The sequence below is a fragment of the Mus pahari genome, chromosome 10, assembly GCF_900095145.1.
Source record: "Mus pahari chromosome 10, PAHARI_EIJ_v1.1, whole genome shotgun sequence".
NCBI classification, from domain to species: Eukaryota; Metazoa; Chordata; class Mammalia; order Rodentia; family Muridae; genus Mus; species Mus pahari.
The window spans coordinates 89770690-89794686 of NC_034599.1; the positions used below are offsets into that span (position 1 = coordinate 89770690).

The 23997-nt window shown below is 41.8% G+C and overlaps 1 protein-coding gene across 1 annotated transcript in view; it reads right to left on the reverse strand.

The window, feature by feature from the left end:
• Positions 1-2929: 2929 nt before the first annotated feature.
• Atp1b3 (ATPase Na+/K+ transporting subunit beta 3) overlaps positions 2930-23997 on the reverse strand; it is a 31433-nt gene continuing 10365 nt past the window's right edge. Inside the window, exons 2-7 of the mRNA XM_021206816.2 lie at positions 15814-15942; positions 13358-13465; positions 10269-10453; positions 8544-8594; positions 5380-5466; positions 2930-3661 (exon numbers count right to left, since the gene is read on the reverse strand). Of these exons, the coding sequence (XP_021062475.1) occupies positions 3491-3661; positions 5380-5466; positions 8544-8594; positions 10269-10453; positions 13358-13465; positions 15814-15942 (731 nt within the window). The 3' untranslated portion in view covers positions 2930-3490. The remainder of the gene's footprint in view (positions 3662-5379; positions 5467-8543; positions 8595-10268; positions 10454-13357; positions 13466-15813; positions 15943-23997) is intronic.

The window sequence follows — 23997 nt, forward strand, 5'->3', positions numbered from 1 at the left end:
CTTAAAAAAAAAACCAGCTTGGAACTCTTTTTAAAAGTACCCCCAATTTTTCCTTTCATTAGGAATATTACACTGTTTCAAAATACCATGCTTCAGTCAACTAACAGATACCAAATCTTCTCTATCTACTGTACAGTCGGGCTAAGCGCTGGGCTCAGTCACTACAGTGCAAGCTGATTGCTTCATCCCTTTCTGTGGTCTGAGTAAACAGCCTGTAGAGGAGACTGCTGGATCACATCATACCACACCAGAGAGCGAAACACACAGACAACATTGTGTACATCCTACATTCTGAGGAAAACCTGGAGCAGATGCCAATTGACCTATGGCTCCCATTCCCGGTCTACCTTGTTATCCACAGAACACAGACCCAACTACCCTACCTTCCTAAATCCAACTCATTACCCACAGGACATAGACCCAGCTCCTGCTCATTCTGCCTCTCAACATTTCCACAATAGTTCCATAGGGACATCTGGAATGACCTATTCCTGAGCACCACCTCTGCCCCATACACAGCACTGCCATCTGTGTAACTGAGCTAACTCCTTGTTCCCTTTGGGTTAATGAACTCCAATAGGCTGTGTCTTTTCGCTCAGTATGCCTCACGTTAAGCGGGCATCCTAACTTCAGATGAAAAAACAAAGAACCAGAAGACTTGAGGTCAGCTGAAGTCGCGTGTCAGGACCAGAAAGAAAACCAGTTAAGACTTAGGATCTATGTCCCAAGTCTTTAAAATCCAGCTCTCTTGAGATGACATTTTTGCTATCGGTTCCAGATCTACTCTGCTTTAAACTTTTTAACTTGAGATGTTTTGCCTGAATACATGGCTGTACATCACTTATGTGCATGGCGTCTGAGGACGCCAGAAGAGGGTATAAAGATACCCCCTGGCAGTGGAGTTGTGAACCACTTCCTGGGAGGTTCCCAGTGCTCTCAACCTCCTCCGTTCACTCACTAGCTCAGAGATTGTATCCCCATGTATTTGGGACTGAATTCAGTGCCTCCTACATACTGGGCAAGCCCTGACCTAACACTGCCAGCCCTTAAGCTTTTTAGTTCACAAATATTTAATGAAATGGTAATAGAGATGGTGCCTGAGTCAAAGCTGACAATTCAGGAACTGCTCTACTGGTCGACACAGCTCACAGACCTGCCCTTCCGACTCTATAAACCAGGACAGCCTGGATCCCACAGAACCGTTTCCCAGGTTGATGTCTGGTATGTGTGCCAGGCTACATACAAATTATCCATCCTTACTTTGCTTTCTTAATATGAACTAGGAAGCTGGGGCAGGATGGCTGTGGTGGCTTGAATAAAGGCCCCAGAGGTTCACACATATAAATGCTTAGTCGCCAGGGAGTGGCACTGTGAGGATCAGGTGTGGCCTTGTTAGAAGAAACTGTCACTGAGGGTGGGCTTTGAGGTTTCAAAGGCCATGCCACTCCCAGTGTTTCCTTCTGCCTGCCTGCTGCTTTCCACCAAAGCACCTCTGTAACTATAAGCAAGCTCTGTTTTCTCCTGTAACAGTTGCCTTGACCAACAGTGACTTAATCCAAGGCCATGTGAAAACACCCAGCAAGATCAAGAGACATAAAAATCAAAAGAGGGCTGGAAAGATGGCTCAGTGGTTAAGAGCACTGACCACTCTTTGGAAGGTCCCGGGTTCAAATCCCAGCAACCACATGGTGGCTCACAACCATCCGTCATGAGATCTGATGCCCTCTTCTGGGGTGTCTGAAGACAGCTACAATGTACCTACATAAATAAATGTTTAAAAAAAAAAATTAAAGGAAAATCCCAATAGGGGAGGCAGGGCAGAGAGAGGGTATAGGGGACTTTCTGGATAGCATCTGAAATGTAAGTAAACATCTAATAAAAAATTGAAAAGTAAATAAATAAATCTTTTAAAAAACTGGAAAAAAAAGGAAGGGCCAAGTTCAGGAAAGGTCACCTTTAAATTTGCCAGGTCTCACCGAGTTTTGTTGATGAAAAAGTGGAGAATGTCCACCTCCAGAGCATAGCAGTCCCACCTGGCTGGCGAGGCCACCTAATTCCCTCAGCCTTCCCACATAGCCAACCTGAGACAGTTGGGTTCTTGCCCCACCAGGCCTGCCTTGCAGACCACTGAAAGCCTCAGAATGTGGCTCTGCACCATCCGTGAGAAAAACAGCTCACAGAAAGAAATGTGCCGGGCGTGGTGGCGCCCGCCTTTGATCCCAGCACTTGGGAGGCAGAGGCAGGCAGATTTCTGAGTTCATTCATACATTTTCTTCATTCATACATACATACATACATACACACAGTGTGTGAATGAAACCCACAGGTCAAATGGGAAACACTTTTCTCAGAATAGAAAGAGCTCCAGTTATTACAGTTATAGCAAGAATTCACCCGAGGCTACAAGGACAGAGCAGGGCTCCAGTCAGGATGTGAAATAAGATTCCATCATGTGTTCCAAGCTTTAAATCAGTTTGAAGTTTTTGTATTTCACAATTTGTTTTTATTAGGGTCCATAGTCTACTAAATAAAAGCACTTAATAAGACATTTTGAAAAACTATACAATTTATATCTTGGGAATTTCATTCATTCAAAAAACAAAACAACAACAACAACAAAAAAAAATCGGTGCACATTCACCTACTTTAAATGCTGTTTCATCCCTGTGTCTAGGATACTGAATGCGGAAGACTTGATTCCAACACTCGAAGTCAGCCCAATAGTATTTTTAAATATGTACTACAACAGAAAGTTTGTCCTCTCAGTAAAATCAGATACAGTCTAGTTCAGCATGTCAGAAACAATCTGGAGCAGACGGTCAGGCACGCACTCACACATGCGCAGCACTCACACATGCGCAGCACTCACACATGCGCAGCACTCACACATGCGCAGCACTCACACATGCGCAGNGCACTCACACATGCGCAGCACTCACACATGCGCAGCACTCACACATGCGCAGCACTCACACATGCGCAGCACTCACACATGCGCAGAAAGAAGCAGAGTCTACTTTCAGATCCACTTTATTTTCCTTTTCCCTCCTCACATACAGAATTTCTCACACATTTCTTCCAGCTAAAGTCACTCGATGTTGGCAAGGTACCATTTTATCCCTAAAACTTTGTTGGCATCAAAATATGCAGTTACCAGTGTTAAATCCATAAAATATTTACACAGCCCAGCACATGAAGCTTTAGACGTTTGGCAATTACACACAGAAGACAAGACCCCACTCTGCGTGTGTGGGATCGGGAGCTCACTGGTCCCTGTCTGGTGACCGTACATGGGTTCAAGGGCAGCAGAGGCAGCAGGCAGTTACTTCAGAGGACACTGAACACTATGATCTGGAAGCATGTTATGATGTCACCCAAGTGTGTACCACATCACTTCCTCCTCCAAGGTGGCCTCATACTCCTAAAATGGCAGGTCCAGCTGATACAAATGGAGACAACACAACATGTATTCTGTGGAGACATCCTATTCCTAGGCACGTGCTGTGACTTTGAACGAAACACGTCCCAAGAACTTGTCACGCTCATTCTTGGTTTGTAGGTTCTTGGTTCCAGCAATATGGCACTCAACTGTTACTTCTTTCTTGTTAACACCAGAGTCAAATTTGACCTGGACGGCAACTAGGGGCTGTCGATATCCAACCTAGCAAATGGACGAACAAACATTAGTTCCAGTTCTTTAGTAACTTTGCCTGCACTCAGGAAGTCACTTTCAACTTTCCTTTTTTGAAGCAGTCTTGATTTGTAGCCCAGGCTGAGTTCACATTTCTCAAGTCTCTGGCCTTAGCTTCCTTCCAAGGTCAGGGTTAATAAACATGCCCCACCGCACCTGATCTGTGTAAAATTAAGTCTTCGGACTTAGCTTATTCTTTTATATTCTTTACCTTCCTTCTTGCTATAGCTCCTCCCTTAGCACGGCTTTGAGGGGTATCTGGTTTGGTGACTCAGCCACTTGACTCATCCTCTGGATGTCCCGACTCCTGGCAATTCCCTGTTTCTTTCCCAGTTGTTTAACGTTTCCACTGCCCATGCAGTGTAGGCCTCCCTTAAAGTTACAGCACTGCTGTATTCTGATCCTAACATACTGATTAATGTATTACACTTAATGTCTAACTGCTCCATATATGTTTACAATGTCCATTTGCTATGGGCTCGGTTACACATTACCACATTTGACTCTGACTATTCCACTTACACACACCCTTAACCTAGGATAATGAGGATATATGCAGTGATCGCTGTGGCCAGCACAAGGAATAGGTCTACTGATAACTGATTCTGGCAAGAACAACAAATGCTGAAGCTTTGCAGAAAAGCTAAGACACAGTTTATGTCCTCCTGATGAACAACAAAGTGTAAATTTACAGCATGGAAGCTTGGATGACCATCCTAAAAGATAATGGTCAACAAGACAATAGATTCAGTCAGTAAAGCCCTTCCTATAGGATTCTGAGAAGAATGCTCACTTGCCTCCAAAAATACGAATGAATTTAATTATGAGAAAAATAATTCCAAGAACAAAAAATTGTGTCATACATACAAACTTCTGTTAAGTCCCCTAACCCCCAAAGTCCCAGACTCATTCTAAAGCTTAAAGAACACTAAACAGAGGGGGCTGGGGTGGGGGAAGGAGTTACTCCAGATCACAGGCCACTGAGCTGCCACAGCAAGGCCTTGCACTCATGGAAGACACTTATTTTGCTGTGAAGGATACTGCTGGGACAACTGGATAGATTTCAAGAATGTAGACCAGGTAAGTGGACAGATAGCGCAGTGTTACCATCCACTGATGGCACAAGCACTGGGCACTAGTACTCTTGTTCCTAGGAAATGCATACTGCAAGCTTTAGAATAAAGGCATCATCAGGGGTGAGTTTACACGCACGAGTAAAAAATTACAAAGACAGTTAAGATATAGTATCTGGTAATGTGCTTTCAGAAAATACACTATTCTTGTCATTTTGAGTTGAAAAAATTTCAAAACAAGTTTAGTATGACAGAATTTTATAAAATGAGATATGTATGTATATATACGTACATACATACATACATATACACACATACACTTCAAAAGTTTAAATCACAAAATACTATTGTGTCTAAATAATGAATTTTTACATCTAACCTGTGAAGAGTACACACTACTTTCCAAAAAGCAAAGCCAATATTCTGGCAATAAGCATCCTGTTAGTCTGATGAACGTCTGCCTTGCTGTCCTCACGGAGTCTCCATTCACCCGCCCCACTTGGCATAAACCCAACCATATGGATGATGTACAAAAGACAATAGACAGTGTGCACCTACCATACACAGGCTATCTCAATACAAGCAGTTTCCTAAGAGACGACTCTAAATACTTACGTGCCGTTTTTTTCCATAATATGGAAAATACTTTAAGTCTATAAGTCCAAATTCAGGATAAGTAGCTATATCTGTTCCGTTTCCTTCCTAGAGTTAAAAGCAAAAGAAATCCTTTTTAGGCCAAGGTAAAGACTTTTCAGAACTGTTACAATTACTGACAGTTAGTGGTTATGATGAAATTGCAGATACTAAGATGATGCTTCAGCCTCATGAATTACAACTGTTTCTGAGGACTGTCGGTCGTCACTGTTCAAAACAGGTCTCACAGTGTAGTTCAGCCTTGTCTTAAAACTGTGGTAATCTGCCCATATCAGTCTCCCAAGTGCTAGGATTTTGGCACATACCTGGCTGTTCATCTTGACTACAAATATTACATGATTAAATGTTTGTATAAGCTATCCTGGTTCTTCTTCCATTTCCGGATACATCCTAGGAGTCTCTTCTCAGTTACAGCTCTGGCTCCACTGCCTAGGAACTACTATTTGCCCTCTATCTGTACAAAGCCAGCTGTTTGACCAATGAAAGCAAAAATACACCAGCAGTTAAGTGTGGGCTGAGGTTTTCCCAAGATGAGTGAAGCAATGTGCTTCCAGGCTGGAAAATACTGGTGCCCACAAGCCGCCAGTCAAGAAAGCAGCATTCACACTCAGAGGTAGGTAGAGGTTACTCTTCAGAACCATAAGAACTGTAAGCAGGATAAACTATGATGTAACAAACAGAAAAAGCATTCATAGTTCCCATGAATAAATAGGAAAATAAAGCACCAAGACTCTGTCAATCACTAACTTTCTGCACAGACACATGCAGTGCATGGGAACTCTGAGTGGATTCCTAGCACTGCACAAACACAAATCCTCAGAAGCCAACCCACACTGATGAGCATCACTAAACAGGGAAGGAAGGGCCTGGGGGTAGGTGTTCCATCTGGATGAGCTGACAGACGTCTATGTAGCGCTGGGGATTCCAGCGCAGCACACAGAAGACAGGGCAGAATCAGACTGACTAACCAGCATGCTCTCCTGCTTGCTCTCTGCTTTCTGTATGTCATGGCTGGGAGACCATGTCTGTGGCAGGCAATCGCCACTCTCATAAGTGGCAGACAGGGAGGGCATCAGGCACACTGATGGAACTGTTCAGTTCTGCTGTTGTTCTGTAGGCTTTTGCCTTGGCTATCTAGTTCTAGTTGGATTATAGACCTTTATCACCATGTAGCAAACCAACCAAATGATAACAATATCAACAAAAGACAAGAAAACCCAAGTTCTAATGATCTAGATGAAATGGTATGGGAAAGCAGTAGATAATAACTCAGAATCAATGGCCACAGTTAAGAATGGCCACCCCAAAAGGGATTCTCCTAGAGGGTGTTGTTCAGGTCTGCTGCCACTCACCAGCCAGCACTGTGTGCTATGCTGCAGTGCAAATGGCTCAATCTCTTGCACAGAAAACACTTAAAATCTTACATTTAACATGAAGGAAAAAAGTCATACCAATGAATGTTTTGCTACATTAATATATTAATTGTTCGCTGAACCTATTTTTACTTAAAGTATGATGCTAATGTGACTATCAAGAAATAGTATGCTTTCATGTTAAGAGCTGAAAAGTGTATGTTAACTGGATTTTTAGAATAATTTATCAAGAAACATCCACCTACTGGGCAAACAAGATGGCCCAGTGGGTAAAGCTGCTCGTTGCCAAGACTGACAACTGGAGTTTGATCCCCAGAACCTGTACAGCCAAGAAAATCACTTGTCCCTAACCTCACATGTGTGCTATTACACAAGTGTATGCACACACACATAAATACAAACATCAAACAAATAAAATCTGCTTACATGTGCCATGCATTTAGTTGTATTTTAAAATCAACCTCCTTTTTGAGACGAGATCTCACTATATAGCTCTGGCTGCCCTATGCAGATCATGCTAGCCCCAAACTGATTTGACTGCCTTGATCACTCAAGTAAAGGCAAGCACCTCCATGCCCTGCTTAAAGTAGGATGTATCGATATAGCTCAGGTTAGCTCCAAAATCTTAATCCTCCTGCCTCATCTTCCCGGGTGCAGACATTACAGGCATGACACCATGCTCAGCTAAAATTCTGGTTTTCTATTTTGTTTCTTGGAAAAGTGTGTGTAGCACAAGGAGGTAGTGCCTCGAATGTCTCTATTGTGCGCATGTTCACACCCACCTAGGAGAGAAGCTACAGACTGTAGCCGTCACTCTAAACACTGGATAATTCTCTACAATTAAAAAGGTACCTCCAAAGCAGCAGCTCACAGGAGCGCAAATACTGCACCTTCCCAAAGACCTATAAAGGCAGAAAGGATAGGAGCGGGGGACAAGGAACTGAAGTGATTATGAGGAGTGACATTTGCAAAAGTTTCTGCCCAAGTAAGAAATTACTGCCAAGTAAGAAACTTAATTATGGGCTGGGCTGGAGAGATGGCTCAGTGGGTTAAGAGCACTGACTGCTATTCCAGAGGTCCTGAATTCAATTCCTAGCAACCACATGGTGGCTCACAACCATCTGTAATGGGATCCAATGCCCTCTTCTGGTGAAGACAGTTACAGTGTACTCATAGTTATAAACTAAATATACCTTCAAAAAAATGAGTTCAATGCAACATTTTAGGCAGCTCGCTCTGCATTACAATTGGAAGTAAGCGCTAGTATCTAGCGCAACAACACATTTAGAGATTGTGTCTCTTTAGAAGTTTCACTCTTTGTTTGCACATTTCTCTTAATTGTATTTGCAGCATGCAAAGCAAACAGAAGCTATAGGATGAAATGCATAGCACTCTGGGGGAGAGGGGAGAGGAAAGAGGAAGAATGCCTATATCTGAAGGAAAAACAGTATAGTTCATTAATTCTCAGGTGAAACTGATAATAAGCACAACAAATTTTACACTGGAAATAAAAAACTACTGATATACAACAGGACGACGCCTGGGGTTGTAATGCTAACTTCATTACTAAACTATGGAAAACATATATCCTAAAATTGATAAAATGTAGTGTATATGAAACAAGTATATACAAAACAAACAGAAAATATCCTTTTTAAATTCTCTATTAGGAAAGACAGGATCACCCCAGAAAGCCTAGTGATATTTTAAGTATTTAAGAAACATGAAAGGTTGAGTGACTTGAATACTAACCTTTGGTATACACGATATTTGTGGATTTCCGTCTGGGACTAACTCGATTATCTAAGGTTAAGAACATGGGTCAGTCAGCACACAAGAATGCAATGGAACCTTCTCTTCTATTGCTGGGGATCAGGGACAAAGCAGCTGAGATTAATACTACTCTATTCAACTCAGCCACACTTGCCACATTTAAAACAACACACCCTTAAGTTACATAATGGAATAAACCATTATGTGTGCTAGTTTTGATAAAGGGTGGGTCCTGCTTACAGCCCAGGCTAGCCTTGGGGATAGTCCAGCCCCTGCCTCTCAAACGCTGGGATCACAGGTATGCACCACCACTCCCATCTATAATAAAATATACGTTATGAAAGTACGCTCACAGCTATCTCTCCCCCTAAAGTCATGTATTAAGAAGAATCCTGAATTATGTTCTCCCACACACTTTTTTCTTAGGGTGGTAACAAAGCACTAAATCTGAGCTATAACCTGTGCCTTTGCATCTACTATCTTATTTGTGGTCACCTGTCTACTTAAAAACTATTCTCCTTTGTGTATTTGTGTGTGTGTGTGTGTGTGTGTGTAGGGGGATGTATGTGGAATATGGAGGGCAAACTGCTCTTCCAGCACGTGCGTGGGCCCTGGGATCAAACTCAGCTCAGGCATTTGGCCAGAGCCTTTACCACTGGCCCTGTCTTCTAAATTTTTTTGGGGGGGTGGGGTGGGGGGAAGTTTCGAGACAGGGTTTCTCTGTATTGCCCTGGCTGTCCTAGAACTCACTTTGTAGACCAGGCTGGCCTAGAACTCAGAAATCCGCCTGCCTCTGCCTCCCAAGTACTGGGATTAAAGGTGTGCACCACCACACCCGGCTCTAAGTTTTTTCTTTTTGTTGTTGTTTTGCATTCTGAATCCAAATGTAGTTCTGGGTCCAGGTTTCCAGGACATACAGGAGAGGCCCCCAAAAGACAGGCTGCTAAAGCCTATAGATGCCTACAGGTATAGAGCTGAAGCCCACAGAGTAGTGTGTACAGCAGCCCCTAGTCTCCCACTCATGGAAAGCTCTAGGTGCCCACGGATGAAAACCCTGCCAGCTGGATCTGTCGCTGGTTTGTCCTCATCCAGGCTTATCCCACCCCCGCTCCCCACCCCCAAAGCCTGCCTATAAAGCAAGCACAGTACCCCAGTCTCATCATGTAACGGCCCATTTCTAATGAACTCAGAAGGCGGCCCTTTGACGAGAGTACATTTTCAGCAAGTACAGCAGACACAGTGAGGACAGACCTTGCAGGCCAGTGTAACTGAAGACATCCCCCATTAAAATCAATGTATAAGCTCACTTTAAAACACAGATCCAGTTCCACATTCCTTCTGGCTTACTTTTTTGGACTTAATTCTTAGTTATGTCTTGTTAAAACGTCCCGTTAGCTTTGGCTTTAACTACAACACTGTACTGTGCTCATTAATATGTAGGTTTATTTCTATTCCCAGTACTTAATTACCTTTAACACCATATGTGTTAGCATTATTTAGAAAATTATATAATCTACAATTAAACTATGAATCCTTTTGTCATATTCATTTCCCCCAAGCATTAAGTAGCACTGCTGTCTTAAGTTACCCCAATGAGAAGACACTTAAGGCATTAACACAAGCAAAACACTGCAGCTGCAGCAACAGCAGCGCATGTAGAGCCTGTTAGAAACATGCAGCAGCGGAAGTAAGGCGAGTACGTACTCTGTTCATTTTCACAAGAATACAAGGTTGTCCTTTGGAATAGCCAAAATTAGCATCATTCACACCACTACATTCTTGAAGCAAGGAGACTGGAAACTGACATGCCCTAAAGTCAGGACCATTCTGACGAAAAAGCGCTCCATCAGGACAATCTGTGAGGTTCTTCTGTTCTTCCACAGAATATGCTAAAAAGGAAACATATGTGCACCACATCAGCCAAGAAAAGATACCAAACACAACAAGAAACAAGTCAAATCATTCACAGAACAAGTATTTTTCAGAGATAAAACAGCAATGTGAATTACTGGGTAACCGCTTTGAGGCATCCTGCTTCCAAGAGCACCCAGAACAAGCCACAACTACAGAACTATTTGAAAACACTTCATGTGCCCAACCTCAGAGACAACAGCAAAAGCGTGCATTATGGCTTCTGTCCTGCGGAGCTCAGTCTAGTAGGGAAAACAGCATGGGTTGAATGCTGCAGGGTATGAAAAGAAACAGCTCCGTAACAGTTATGACAAGGGGATCTAGTGACCTGAAAGTTGAGGGGATGTGTAAGCTACAGTGGCTGCTCGGATAAAGGGGGCAGAATCTGAACCATGTACATTTTGTAAAAACTGTGTTAGGAACTGAGGAAAAGGGCTGCCAAATTCACCATGATGATCAGAATTTATACCAAAGTGGTCATGTGACTGCGCTTATGTTAGGAGTACATTTATGCTACAGAGAAGAGATGGAGGAAGTGGAACAGACTCCTGGTGCAGCACAGAGAAGACACCAGCTGCAAAGAGTGTGTTGGCAGACAGAGGTTAAAAGATACAGTTAAACAATAAAGAAATAACATGTTTAGAAACCAGAAAGGAAGAAGAGAGAGAAATGCATGTGCAGCAAACTATGGGCATTCAGGGGCACAAAGGAGGAGGTCTGATGGGTGCTCCCCCTCCATGAGCCTGGTCTAGTGTATGCAGCGCCCTTCTCCCTCTCACCCACCAACTTTTAGACAATCTGTGGCTCCTTCCCACCTCATCACACTGAGGCATCTCAGAGCACCCTTTAAAAACCAACAGCTCAGCCAGGGCAGTGATGGTACACACCTTTAATCCCAGCACTCAGAGGCAGGGCAGGCAGATTTCTGAGGCTAGCCTAGTCTACAGAGTGAGTTCCAGCTTAGAGAAACCTCCCCACCCTTTCTCCACTGTATCTCCCTCCTAACACACTACTTATAGACTAGAAGTTCTACAAGACAGATTTGTTCACTGCTAGATGGCAAGTGCCTGTCCCAACTGCCCTCTTAAAACAAACAATGGCTCAGCTAGAAGGAATACAGCGAGAAATTACTGCCTTCACTGCAGGCTCTTACCATTGTATTTTTTAAAGCACAGGAAATGTTCACAAAATGTTTAAAATTATTTAATTAATAAACACATTAACTACTAAGGCAAAGAGGTTTAGAAAGATAGATACAGACAGCGTGGGAGAGATCAGGAGGATTTTTTTCAAGATAGGGAGAAATTACAGACTTGTCTAAGTTGACAAGAATTCAATAAAAGGAATATAGACCAAGGATGATGTTTCTGAGACAGAGAAGGACCAGAGCCAAAGAGCAGACGTCCAAGTGGCCTCACATGAAGAAACAAGACCAGCAACATGGTGGCTAGTGTGGGTGTTTACTAGCAATGGAAGAACTAAGGACTTCTATTATCTCTTCTCTCTTTCTTCCTTTCTTCATTCATTCATTCACTCATTCATTCTTGAAGACTGGGTCTCATGTTGCCCAAAGCGGCCTTGAATTTATTGTTTAACTGAAGATGATCCTGAATACACTGGACTTTTGATTCTCCTGCCTCCACTTCCCAAGTGCTGAGGTTTTAAGGAGGTAGGTATCATGCTAGATTTAGGAGAGGAGAAGGAGGTGGAACCCCGGGTACCCACATGCTAGGCAAGCACTCTACTGACTCAGCCACAGCCCAGTTTCCTTTTAGTGTTTGAAGGAAGATACTGTGTTATATGAAGGTGACTTATAGGGGAAGGAAAAGGTCAGAGGCTTGAGCAAAGGCCAGCAACCATCCCATCAGCGACATCAGAGGAAGGCAATGGCTCACCAGGCAGCAGCACATGCCCACTGAAGGAGGAGGGGCTTACTACCACCTAGTCCTGTCTTCACCCTGTGCTGCTCTAAGCAGGATCAGAGGAGGAGCCTAACTCAGGAACTATGCGGTTTTATCCAGAGCAGGGTTCTGCACAAGTATTTGGCAGACTTAAAGACAATGAATTTTAGTGTGCTGTAAGAGTAAAAATGAAGTAAAAAATCCTGTTAATAAACTAGATAAGGAAGAATACTGAGGAACGAGGCTGAGGTGATTAGTAAACCATCAGCAAACAGCAAGAGCCACTAGCACAGAATATTCGATGAAAGCTGAACAAGCAAGCTAGACAGACAGGCCGTGGTACTGGGAAAGCTTGTTTGGTGGCTTTGGCATCTTTAGAGAACAATTGTGGTATAATACGGCTGAGAAGGGGACAAGGTGATAACAGTAAGCTGAAGCTTTTAGCACTCATTCGATTGGTAGCATCATTTCTATGAATGGTTATGCCAGCCACAACAAGGAGGACGTGGCTACAATGCTAATTAAAAGCACTACATACTGATCACTCTTAAGATGAATAATTAAAAAATTGACATAGGCCAACTTTCAGAAATGGCAACTATGCCATCCCCACTTAGGTACTATCCTGGATATAAAACAAAAAAACAAACAAAACAAAACAAACAAACAAAAAAAACCAAATGGGCTGTGGCACAGGCGTGGCAGAGCACTTGGGAGCACTTTCGGCAACCTGCTCCATCCCCAGAACCCAGCAAAGTGCTGACACTCAGAGGCACTGTCTTAGATGACACAGATATGGCTTCATTCTTACAACTAACTGAGTTTACTTGCAGATCTTCCTGGCTGTCTGTGCTTGAAAGGGGAAAAACAAGAGAATAAAACAAACTCTAAAAATGCTGCTTCGAAAGGCCGTCATGGCACGACACTGGGCTCTGTTAGTGAGTACAAGCTCTCCTCCATCTTCTAGGACCGCACACTTACGCTTTAGGAAACTCTTCAGGTCTTCAACGAACTTTTTGTAAGTCTGTGGCTCAGACATGCTGAATGTATATTCCAAGGCAGTCTGTGGTTTGGGAAAAACCATAAGTCCTAAAAGCAGACAGGGAGAGTTACTGACAGCAAGAAGTCCCCCTCATCCCTTACTTATTCCTGAAGGGCCATGTGGTCACAAATATGCTACAATTATCAACAACGCTCTATTTGGATCCAATTAGGAAAGACATCAAAAAGAACTCAAATCTTTAAGACTTCTTAGACAGTATCAAGTTAGAAAGTCTCCAAACTTGATGATTATCAGTTAATTATAATCATCACTCCTGACTCTGAATTCTGTGTATGTGTCACACAGTGAATTTGGAGCTGGTGGCTTTTCTGCTAAGCAGGCTGGTCAGCGAGCCTCACCCTCCTGACTGGAGTTACAGGCACAAGTGGCACTGCTTGGCTTTTACTTGGATACTAGGAATCTAAACTCAAGTCCTCGTGTTTACACAGTGAGTTCCCTTATCACTGAGCTATCTCTCTGGCTCTTACTTGGACTTTCCAACGCAGGTTTTTATCAATAATATTTTAGAGGTTTGGGGATTTTTGTTTGTTTGGTTGGTTGTGGTTTTGTTGTTTCTGTATGCTTGCTGCTACGGATTAAGCAACAAAACAAAATCCAAAAAACTTGAGCATACGATACCAGAATACAAAGACTATATGTATAAGCCACCAGACAGGAGCCCACCTACTCAGTCTAAGCGCTTTTTCATTCAAAAATACAACTGTGTGGAAACATACAAAAGATAGTCAACTGTGTTCAACTGAAGAGTTTCATTCCTTTCTGAACCCTATGATAAACACTCTTCCTTCAATAAGCATTGCTCCACCACCTAAATATGTTTCTGATATACCAACTAAAATTACCATCAGTAACAATTTCACATCAGGAGTTGATACCCATGTAACAGAGCAAAGAAAAGGCAAACATACTTCTCTACGAAGAAGAATCTGGCTCCCAACTTTAATGTAAACATTTCTCATAGCTAAAAAACTTTGTAATATACATATGTATGTTTATATATTTACTTATTTATACTGTAAAACTACAATTTTATACAGAACTTAGTTTTGAACACTTTACTGTTTAGATGGTTTATACAATTACAGACAGCTTAGCATTTCTGAAGTAAATCAGACTACGGTTGATAAAAACAAAGTCATGTATAACTTAAATGGCAAGAAAATGAACTTTAAATTAGTATAGGCAGAGGGCAAATAGGAATATATTAGGTATAAACAAAAGAAACAAGAAAAATCAAAAAAAAAAAATGATTAGACTGTGAAAAAGTGGCGGCAAAGTCGGTGTGGCTCAGAAGTCCATCCATCGAGCAGAATATAGGCTAGGGTTCCTTAGCCTCAGCATGGTGAGTTTGAACCGGTTAATTCTGTGGGAAGGCCTGTCCTGCTCAGCAGCATCGTTGGCTTACACTGGCAGCAGTACCTCTTAAGTTCTAATAGCTAACAATGGCTCCAGACATTTGCCTGGTGGTCCCTGAAAGACACCTCAGACGTGGATAAACCCCAAATGCTCTAGAGACCAGCCTCCACCTTCCCCAGCTGCCTGCCTCTCATTCTCCTTGCCACTTCCCCACTCCCTTGCTGTCTCTAGAACACTTGTTTACACTTGGGGAATCCCGTGTATTACTTTTACTCTCTAAATGCCTCCAAGACCAGATACTCACTCCCTCACCATCATTCTTACTTTTCAGAATTCTTTTTTCACTTTTCCTAATAAGTATTTAGTCTGCTGAAGAGACTAGGACCAGGCTAGGGATGTAGCTTGGTGCTAGAGCACTGCACTTGCTTATTAGCACTGCAGGGGCCCTGGATTTGATTTCCAGTATCGCCAAATAAGCACTGCCAGTACCATGAAGCCAAGACCATGTCCAACTCCTGAAGCAGAGCTGGCATTCAGATTGTAAATCACGTGTAGGAAAATGTACCCAACATTTCAGGTAAGAGTGTTTTGCTAAAAGTGCATTCTCTAGTATAACAGATTTTTTTTTTTTAATGACAACAGAGAACACATTGATTTTATTCTCTAATGATGCAATATTTTTACCACTTTCATACCAACCAATTAAAACCACAGGCATCTATTTTATAAAACTAACAGTGTAACTCAAATCAGAGCCGATGTGCTTCACAGTTTCACGAGACCATTCCAACTCTTTAGAACGGTTCCAATGTTCATTTCTGCTTAGTTCTGTCAAAGGACCCAAAACTTACCAGTAAACGATTTAAAGGTCTTTAAACTAAATATGAAATAAATCATTGGCATTACCCAACTCTAAAGTTTAACTTTCTTCATCTGCTGTGATATAAAACTGCTCTGTGGTAAAGACAAACAGTAACCCAAGTTGTTTTAAAAGCTGTGATAACTTCAACACAATTACCTGGACTAGGAATCTGGTCTCGATATTTTGGAATGTCATCATTCAGAGTCTGGAGCATGGCCCACATTGTGAATGTGAAGAGTGCAGCCAAGAACCCATAAAACACTAGGTAGAAGAGCAAGATCAGACCTGCAGAAGAGATGGACAGCGTGAGATGTGGACACACACAGACTCACTCTTGGGAAAGTGCAAACCAACTGTTCACTGCAAGGCTAGGAGCCCAGGCTTTGCCATGCACAGCCAAGTACCCTCACATTGCCTAAGTAAGACTTGTTCTGGCAGGCAGCTCCCGCCAATCCCATGAGCCCTCCTCTCATCTTGTTCTTCCAGCAAAGTTTTCACTACTCATACTCCCATTCAAAGTCAGAGCTTTAAACATCCAGCACATGGGGAAGCACTTCATCCAAGAAGAATTTCATACCCTCAAAACTAAGATGATTTTAGGTGGGAAAGCCTCTCTGGACATACTTACATGTTTCTTTAAGGAGCAAGTTAAAAAAACATCTTCCACTATACCTGTATTTCAGACAATTTATAAACATTAAAGTTGTTGTGGTTTTACTTTTTTTAGCTTTTTTGAGACTAAAGTCTTGATATGTAGATTTTAAAGGGTGAGTTGATTTAAAGAATAACCAAGAAATGTGCAGAAGGAAAAAAATCATAAAGACGATATTCAATAAAAATGTTAAAACACTGGTAAAGTAGAAGGGCTCATGCAAACATGCAAAAAGGGCAAGAAAAGCAAGCATTGCGTTCCAGGGCACAGCTCTGCAGCCAGGCACAAAGCACTAGTGACAGGCAGACTTCAACACCCAGACTTAATCCCTCCCCCATAACTGGGAAACACTTAGGTCTAGCCCAAGCCAACAATTTGTTTTGGGAACACCAAAAATAATCAGTATTTTTTCCCTCATCACCCACATTCAAACATCTAACATCAGAAATGAATATCCTCAAAATTATACATCAGAATATAGTTGAAGTCTTTTATTTATACTTAAATGTTTTAAATAGTGATGGGGATGCTAAGGAAATACTAAGGAATATTCAACTCCACTGAGTTAACATCTTTCCAGCTTTACTCCCATCTAAATCCCATCCTAATAGAGACAGGCAGGAACTCCTAAGAGGACTCCCACATTAACAAATTCAAAGGACTTATAAATTTCTGTAATAAAAAAAATTTTGAACATATTCATCCACACCCCAAGTTAATACACAACTTTCTTCTAATTATTAATGTACAAGATCCCAAAACAGGTTATGCCCAAAGCTAGATAGATAAATTTTCAACTGCAGGCCAGGAATCCTCCAAAGGAAGATAGTCTAACCAATCCACATTAATTTAAACTAGATCATACCCTTTTCCCAGTTACCAGGAGATAGAGTAAAAGAACAGAAGGAAAAGAGACAGATGTCACCTTCAGGTAGTATCACTTCCCACCACCCAGTGCGGTCCTGCTGCAGAAAAAGAAAGAAGAGAAAAAAACAAAACAAAACCACCACCACCACCACCAATCTCCCAGGGTGTGCCATGTGCTACCGTGGGGAAACAAAATCCACTGCCTCCAGAAGAGACAGCAATGATGTTCAGACCTTGGTGCTCCCATGAAATGCTAAAACCATCTCTAGAGACAAACACTTAGCCTAAGGAGTATCTGTATTCTAGTACACATACAAAAGCAAAAGACATCTGCCAGACAAGCTTGTTGGTGAATATGTATGAAACTGAAGGCACTGGAAGAAAAGTGCTTAAAAAAAAATCATCTCAAAATGCTCTTACATTTTCAAATTTCCACGAAAAACAGTATTCATGAAGCTTATAAATATGAACTACCCAAATCTACTTTCTAAATAACCATTACACAATAAAAAATAAGTGTTAAAACTTCACACCAAGTTAGATTAATAAAATATATACACAGATTAGGGTTGGGGATATAGCGCAGCAGCAGAGTGCTTGTCTAACATGCACAAATCCCTGGGGGGTTCCATCCAGCACCACAAACACTGGGTGTGGTGGCTCATGCTTGTAACTCAAGGTAGTTAGAACCAACTCAGTATACATGAGACTCTGTCTTAAAGCATACCCCACCCTACCCTGTACTAGGAAATGAGTTATTTTTAGTGTTTATTTACCAAAACCCAAACCCAGCTCTTGAAAGTTAAGTTACCCTCTTATAAACACCATCTAAGACAATTCAGCAAGGGTCCTGACACTCTCCATGTAACCACCTTCTCTCTTGTTTTTTTTTTTTTTTAATTTTTTTTTTTTTTTAGATATTTTCTTCATTTACATTTCAAACGCTATCCCGAAAGTCCCCTATACCCTTCACCCCCGCCCCACCCTGCTCCCCACCCACCTCACCTTCTCTCTTCTATGGAGAAGAAAATGGTAGAAGATAGAAACATTAAGTTATAACTTGCTCTTCGGATCTTAGGATAGACTTGTAGTTAAACTAGTGGTTCAGTTAAATCTACAGATGGGCTAAAATTAAATGAGGGGGCTCTACTTAAAGCATCCAAATCAGTTAATAGGCACTATGTGGAGCCTTTGCAGAGGGCTACCTGCTTGGTCATGTAACATAGCAGGGAATAATAAACTATTATATCACATTACAGATAAACATTCACTGGTTTAAAACCCTTCAAGAGATTTTAAGTCACTATCCAATGGAAGAAACTAACACTGTTGAACATAAAGGTGCACATCTGTAACACCAGCACCTGGGAGACTGAGGCAGGATGACAAGTATGCCAGCCAGGTAACTCACTATGACACTATGCCAGCCAGGCATGGTAACTCACACCTGTGATCTCTGCACGAGGAGGACTGGAGCAGGAAGCTAGTCACAGAGTGGAGGCTAGCGGAACTCCATAGTGAGTTCTATCTAGGACCACCAAGGTGACAATAGCAGGGCCCTGCCAGAGAGAGAAGGGAAGGGGTAAACCTTATTACTAAGCAGCATTCTCTGTAATGTAGCCACTCTTGCTACATACAGCAGTCCCACAAACGTTACCTTCTAATACCTGCTGATTCTACTCTGGGATCTCTATGTTCATGATCATGTATGTACAACTAGAAACATGCCCCTCTTCCATGGGTACTGACTCTCTCCTGCTTTTACTTTATTTTCCTGTCACACTGGGGATTAAGCCCAGAGTGGCCTCAGAGATAATTGGCCAGTACTTAACTACCAGGCTAGATTTTTCCTTTTCTTCTGGAGAAGTCGTTTTCAAACTGCCCCTCCCTCGATTCTGATGAAAAGACAGAGGTAGGGCAGGGTCCAGTAGGTCTTGTTTTGCCTCCTTCCCACCTTGCACTAGTGTCCTGACCTCCACTCCCACCCCACATCCCACAAAAAGAAGTTATCAGTATTTTACAGAAAAGAAAAAAAATCAGAAAGCCAAGGGGTTTGTTTTTACATTCTTATTTACTATTGTGTGCATGTGCCCAGTCATGTCTATGACCGGCAGAACAACTTCTAGACGTCTGTCTCTTGTCCAGCATGTGGGTCTCAGGTTCAAACTCAGGGGACGCCTTCAGCTGCTGAATTGATAAGATTAAAAACAAAACTCCTGAGGGAAGAAAAGTCCAACAACAAACTAGAAACATGTTTGGAATGGAACTGCAATGAGGCCTCATAGCAAACATGGTTTCAAGTTTAACCTAATCAACTGCATCTAACCTTTAAAAAAAAAAAAAGGCTTGAGGTCTAGTTCATGTGTTGCCTACAACTAAGAAGCAAGATATCTCTATCTGCAAAGAAACAGAAAAGACAGCCCTGGTCCTGCAACTCAGGGTCAGCTCTAACTGTAAAATTTAGTCCCGCCACTAGGTGGATACAGGCGTCAGGAGCTCCATCAGAATGCATCCAAAGGAGGAGGCGGGGTCTACTATGTGGAAGTACTTTTCTCCTCAGCCCTCAGGTTCCAGCCCTCACTAGAAAGCCCCCAACAGAACTAGAAGAGCTGTACTTGGGATTTTGAGTCATAAAAGAAACACAGGCCAGGGTCCAGAAAGAGATACAATGTTTCTATCAGGTCATTCCATGGAGACCACTAAGCCGGCTTAGTTTATCCAGGGTTTCATCTTTTAGTGAGGCTTGGTTGAATCCTAGCTGCTCAAGGGACTCGGTTTACACACCCTTCCTTTACTACAAATCCCTATACACTCGGGACCTGAGTGGTCTCTTTCGGGCAACCAGCCCTCTCACCCTGAAGCCAGGAACCTAACTTAATTTCCTCATCAGTTTAACAAAGACTATCTTCCAGAAAATCCCAGAGTTTTAAATTTTATGTCAGAAATCTGCAATAAAGACCAAGTTCTTTAACATACACCACCAGCTTCTTCAAACCCTGGATACCCACTGCCTGTGGTGCCAGCATCTAGTGGGCTGGGCAATGGAGCCCTCGAAAAGACAAAACCAGACCAAAAGCAGCCTTGGCACACACCCTTAGCACATTTTGAGCCTTGTGGTTTGATTCATCTTTGTAGATGTTCTAGTTGCCCACAGGAACCTGACACGAAAGCTTTCTTCACATGATTCTGGGACCAGAAACTTTTACTTGGTAAATAACCATTCTGTTTATAGCTGAAATTTTTTTAAGGCAGAAGCAAGCATACTTAATTCGGGTTTTTTTTTTTTAAGATTTATTTATTTATTTATTTATTTATTTATTTATTTATTTATTTATTATATGTAAGTACACTATAGCTGTCTTCAGACATTCCAGAAGAGGGTGTCAGATCTCCTTATGGATGGTTGTGAGCCACCATGTGGTTGCTGGGATTTGAACTCAGGACCTTCGGAAGAGCAGTCGGGTGCTCTTACCCACTGAGCCATCTCTCCAGCCCCGTTTTATAAAAAGTAATTATAAAGATCACACTAAGTTTAAAATGTTTAGTGTATCATAATTTTCAATCTTTTAGTCTGAGTTTCCTACATGTACCTGTCATATTATCCTATCCTATCCCCCACCCTCTCCTTTCACTTGTTTATGTTATTGTAGTGCAGCTACTAGAATGCTGACTCACTGATTTGTGAGGTTTTGTGCAAGTTTACTAGACTTTAAACAACAAAAAAAGGAAAAATGAAAAATATCTAAAACTAAGACAAAAATGTTATCAGGATATAGTTTACCACTTACATTCAAATGTACTATGTAGTTTAACTGTTTCTAGTATGACCAGATTTATGCAATCTCTACCCTAAGACAGCTTAGAATATTTTCAACAAGATCTATATCCCACCCCCTCCATACTAATTTTTCTCTATCCTCTACCATTCCAGGCTCCTGCAATCACTAATCTACTGTATAAATTCTTATATAAACTTCATTTCTCGGACCTTTGAACTACCACTACAAACTAGCTAGAACATCCCCACATGCAGTGATGGGAGTCACTGTTTCATTTCTCCAGGTCTCTACGTCGAACTGCTGGGTCATACGTACTTCTATACTTGGTAAGGTGTCTTCCCCACCTCCTCACCTCCTGCTCCCATTCAGGATCCAACCAAGGGCCCTGTGGTGTGGGTAAGCACTCTATAGTTGAGCATACTTTCAGTCCTGTTTAGCATTTTGATGTACTGATTTGCAGTGATAGGGACAGACCTTAGGGCTAGAGAGTGTAGCTCAGTGATAAAACTTCAGCTCAGCAGGTGTGAGGCCCTGGGTTCAACCCTGGCATCTCTTGTACCCCAAAGAAAACTATTTTTAAACATTCTAATTAAAAAACAGAGTTAAGGGCTGGCAAGATGGCTCAGCAGGTAAGAGCACTGACTGCTCTTCCAAAGGTCCTGTGTTCAAATCCCAGCAACCACATGGTGGCTCACAACCACCCATAATGAGATCTGACGCCCTCTTCTGATGAGTCTGAAGACAGCTACAGTGCACTTATGTATAATAATAAATAAATCACCAGCCAGGCGGTGGTGGCACACGCCTTTAATCCAGCACTTGGGAGGCAGAGGCAGGTGGATTTCTGAGTTCGAGGTGTACAGATTTCTGAGTTCCTGGTCTACAGAGTGAGTTCCAGGACAACCAGGGCTATACAGAGAAACCCGGTCACAATAAATAAATAAATAAATAAATAAATAAATAAATAAATAAAAATAGTAATAACAACAATAATAATAAGTAAATATTTGTGCTGGATAGAACAGGGTTGACCAGATTGAGCAGAGGTCCTAAAAAAAAAAAAAAAAAAACACATGAAGGCTCAAACCATCCTTCCAGCTACAGTGTACTCATATACATAAAATAAATAACACATAAAAAAAAAAAAAAAAAAAAAGTTAAGTACCAGTCGGGTGCGGTGGCAGAGGGCAGGTGGTTTTGTAAGCCTGGTCTACCAAGTGAGTTCCAGGACAGCCGGGGGTGTTATACAGAGAACTCTATCTGGAAAAACCAAAACCCCAAACCAAACAACAAAGGCATGGTAGCATAAGAGTCTGTAATCCCAGTACTTAGGGACTGTGGCAGAAGTTCAATGTTATCCTTGGCTACAAAGTTTGAGGCTACCCAAGGCTACATATGATCCTGTCTCAAAAGAAAAAAATAAAACTAAACAAAACAACCAAAAAACAAGAAAACTTTTCATCTAAATTGAATTAGGTATTATCAATAAAAGTTTAAAAAGTGGTCTCTTGAAATAACCATTAGGCTAAAGTACATATTTTGAAAAACTGGGCTGTGAGTATAACTCTATGGCAAAGCATATGCTTAATGTGCCCTAAGTTCAATACCACTATCATTAAACAAAACACAAAAGGGCTGGCAGGGCAGGGCAGCAGTTAAAAGGCACCTCCCATCAAGCCTGACCACCTAAGATCAATCCCTAAAACCTGTATGGTGGAAGAAGGAAATCAACTCTTCTCACTTCCACAAGTATGTTATGGTACACGTGCACTTTCCCACAAAGTAAATAAATGTAAAAAACAAAAACCAAACAAAAAACTGCAGAATACTGAAATAATAGAAAATCAAAACTATGTAGTCAAATCACAAGCCACAGTAAAATCTATAGTCTAAATGTATTCACTAGAGCTGGGGAGAGGCTCAGCATGCACACTTTTCCAGATAGCCCAGGTTCAATTCCCAGCACCCACATCAGTCAGTCACATCCACTTGCAACTCCAGTTCCAGGAGTATCTGATGCCTGGGATCTGTCCTGGCACCTTCGCTCATGGATATTCCCACCCCCCATACATTAAAAATGATTAGAAAACAAAACAAAACAAAACAAAACGTAAAACTGTATTGACTAAGAAAAGTAAGATGAACAACTGTCAGGTTCTTAGTGGAGTAAATCCGACTGGGGATGGAACACAACTTAATTTGTAGAGTGCCTGCCTACCATGCATGAAGCCCAGGACTCAACTCCTAGCACTGCATGAAACCAGGTGTAGTAGCAAATGCCCCTGGAGGCAAAGGCAGGAGGATGATCAATTCAAAGTCATCCTAGGTTATTTTCAGTTACAGACAGCCTGGGCTACAAGACTGCACTTAGGCTAAAAATAAAATAAACATTAGTTAAGACTTAGGGGGTAGAAACACACGAGTGCAGCCCGGGCTGCACACGAAACCTTGTCTCCAAAACACTAGAATGAGAATCTGAAGAGAAAGCAGCAGTTCTGAGCACTGACACCCACAGGATGCACAAATGTATGCAGGTGGGTATGGTAGCTGGCCCATGCTATCACCTAGCAGGCAGAAACAGACAAATTGAGTTTGAGGCCAGCCTGGTCTGTACAGCCAGTTCCAGACTAGCCAGGGCTAGCTACATAGTGAGACCCTGTCTCAAAACAACAGTGGGGATAGAGTTCAGTAGTACAACTTACCTAGAATACACAAAACTCTGAATTTAATTTCCAATAATCAACAAATGAAAACACACTAAACTAAAAAGTAGAATTTAAATATTAAAAAAAGAAAAACGCAAATAGCAAAAAAAAAAAAAAAAGTACAAAAATAACATAGAGGCAGCTCAAGCTGATTTCTGAGTTCAAGGCCAGCCTGGTCTACAAAGTGAGTTCCAGGAAAGCCAGGGCTACACAGAGAAACCCTGTCTCAAAAAACCAAAAAAAAAAAAAAAAAAAACAACAAACAAACAACCCAAAGAAGAGGAGGCAGCTCAATCAGTTAAGAGTTGTTAATCAGTTAATCAGTTGTTCAAACCTC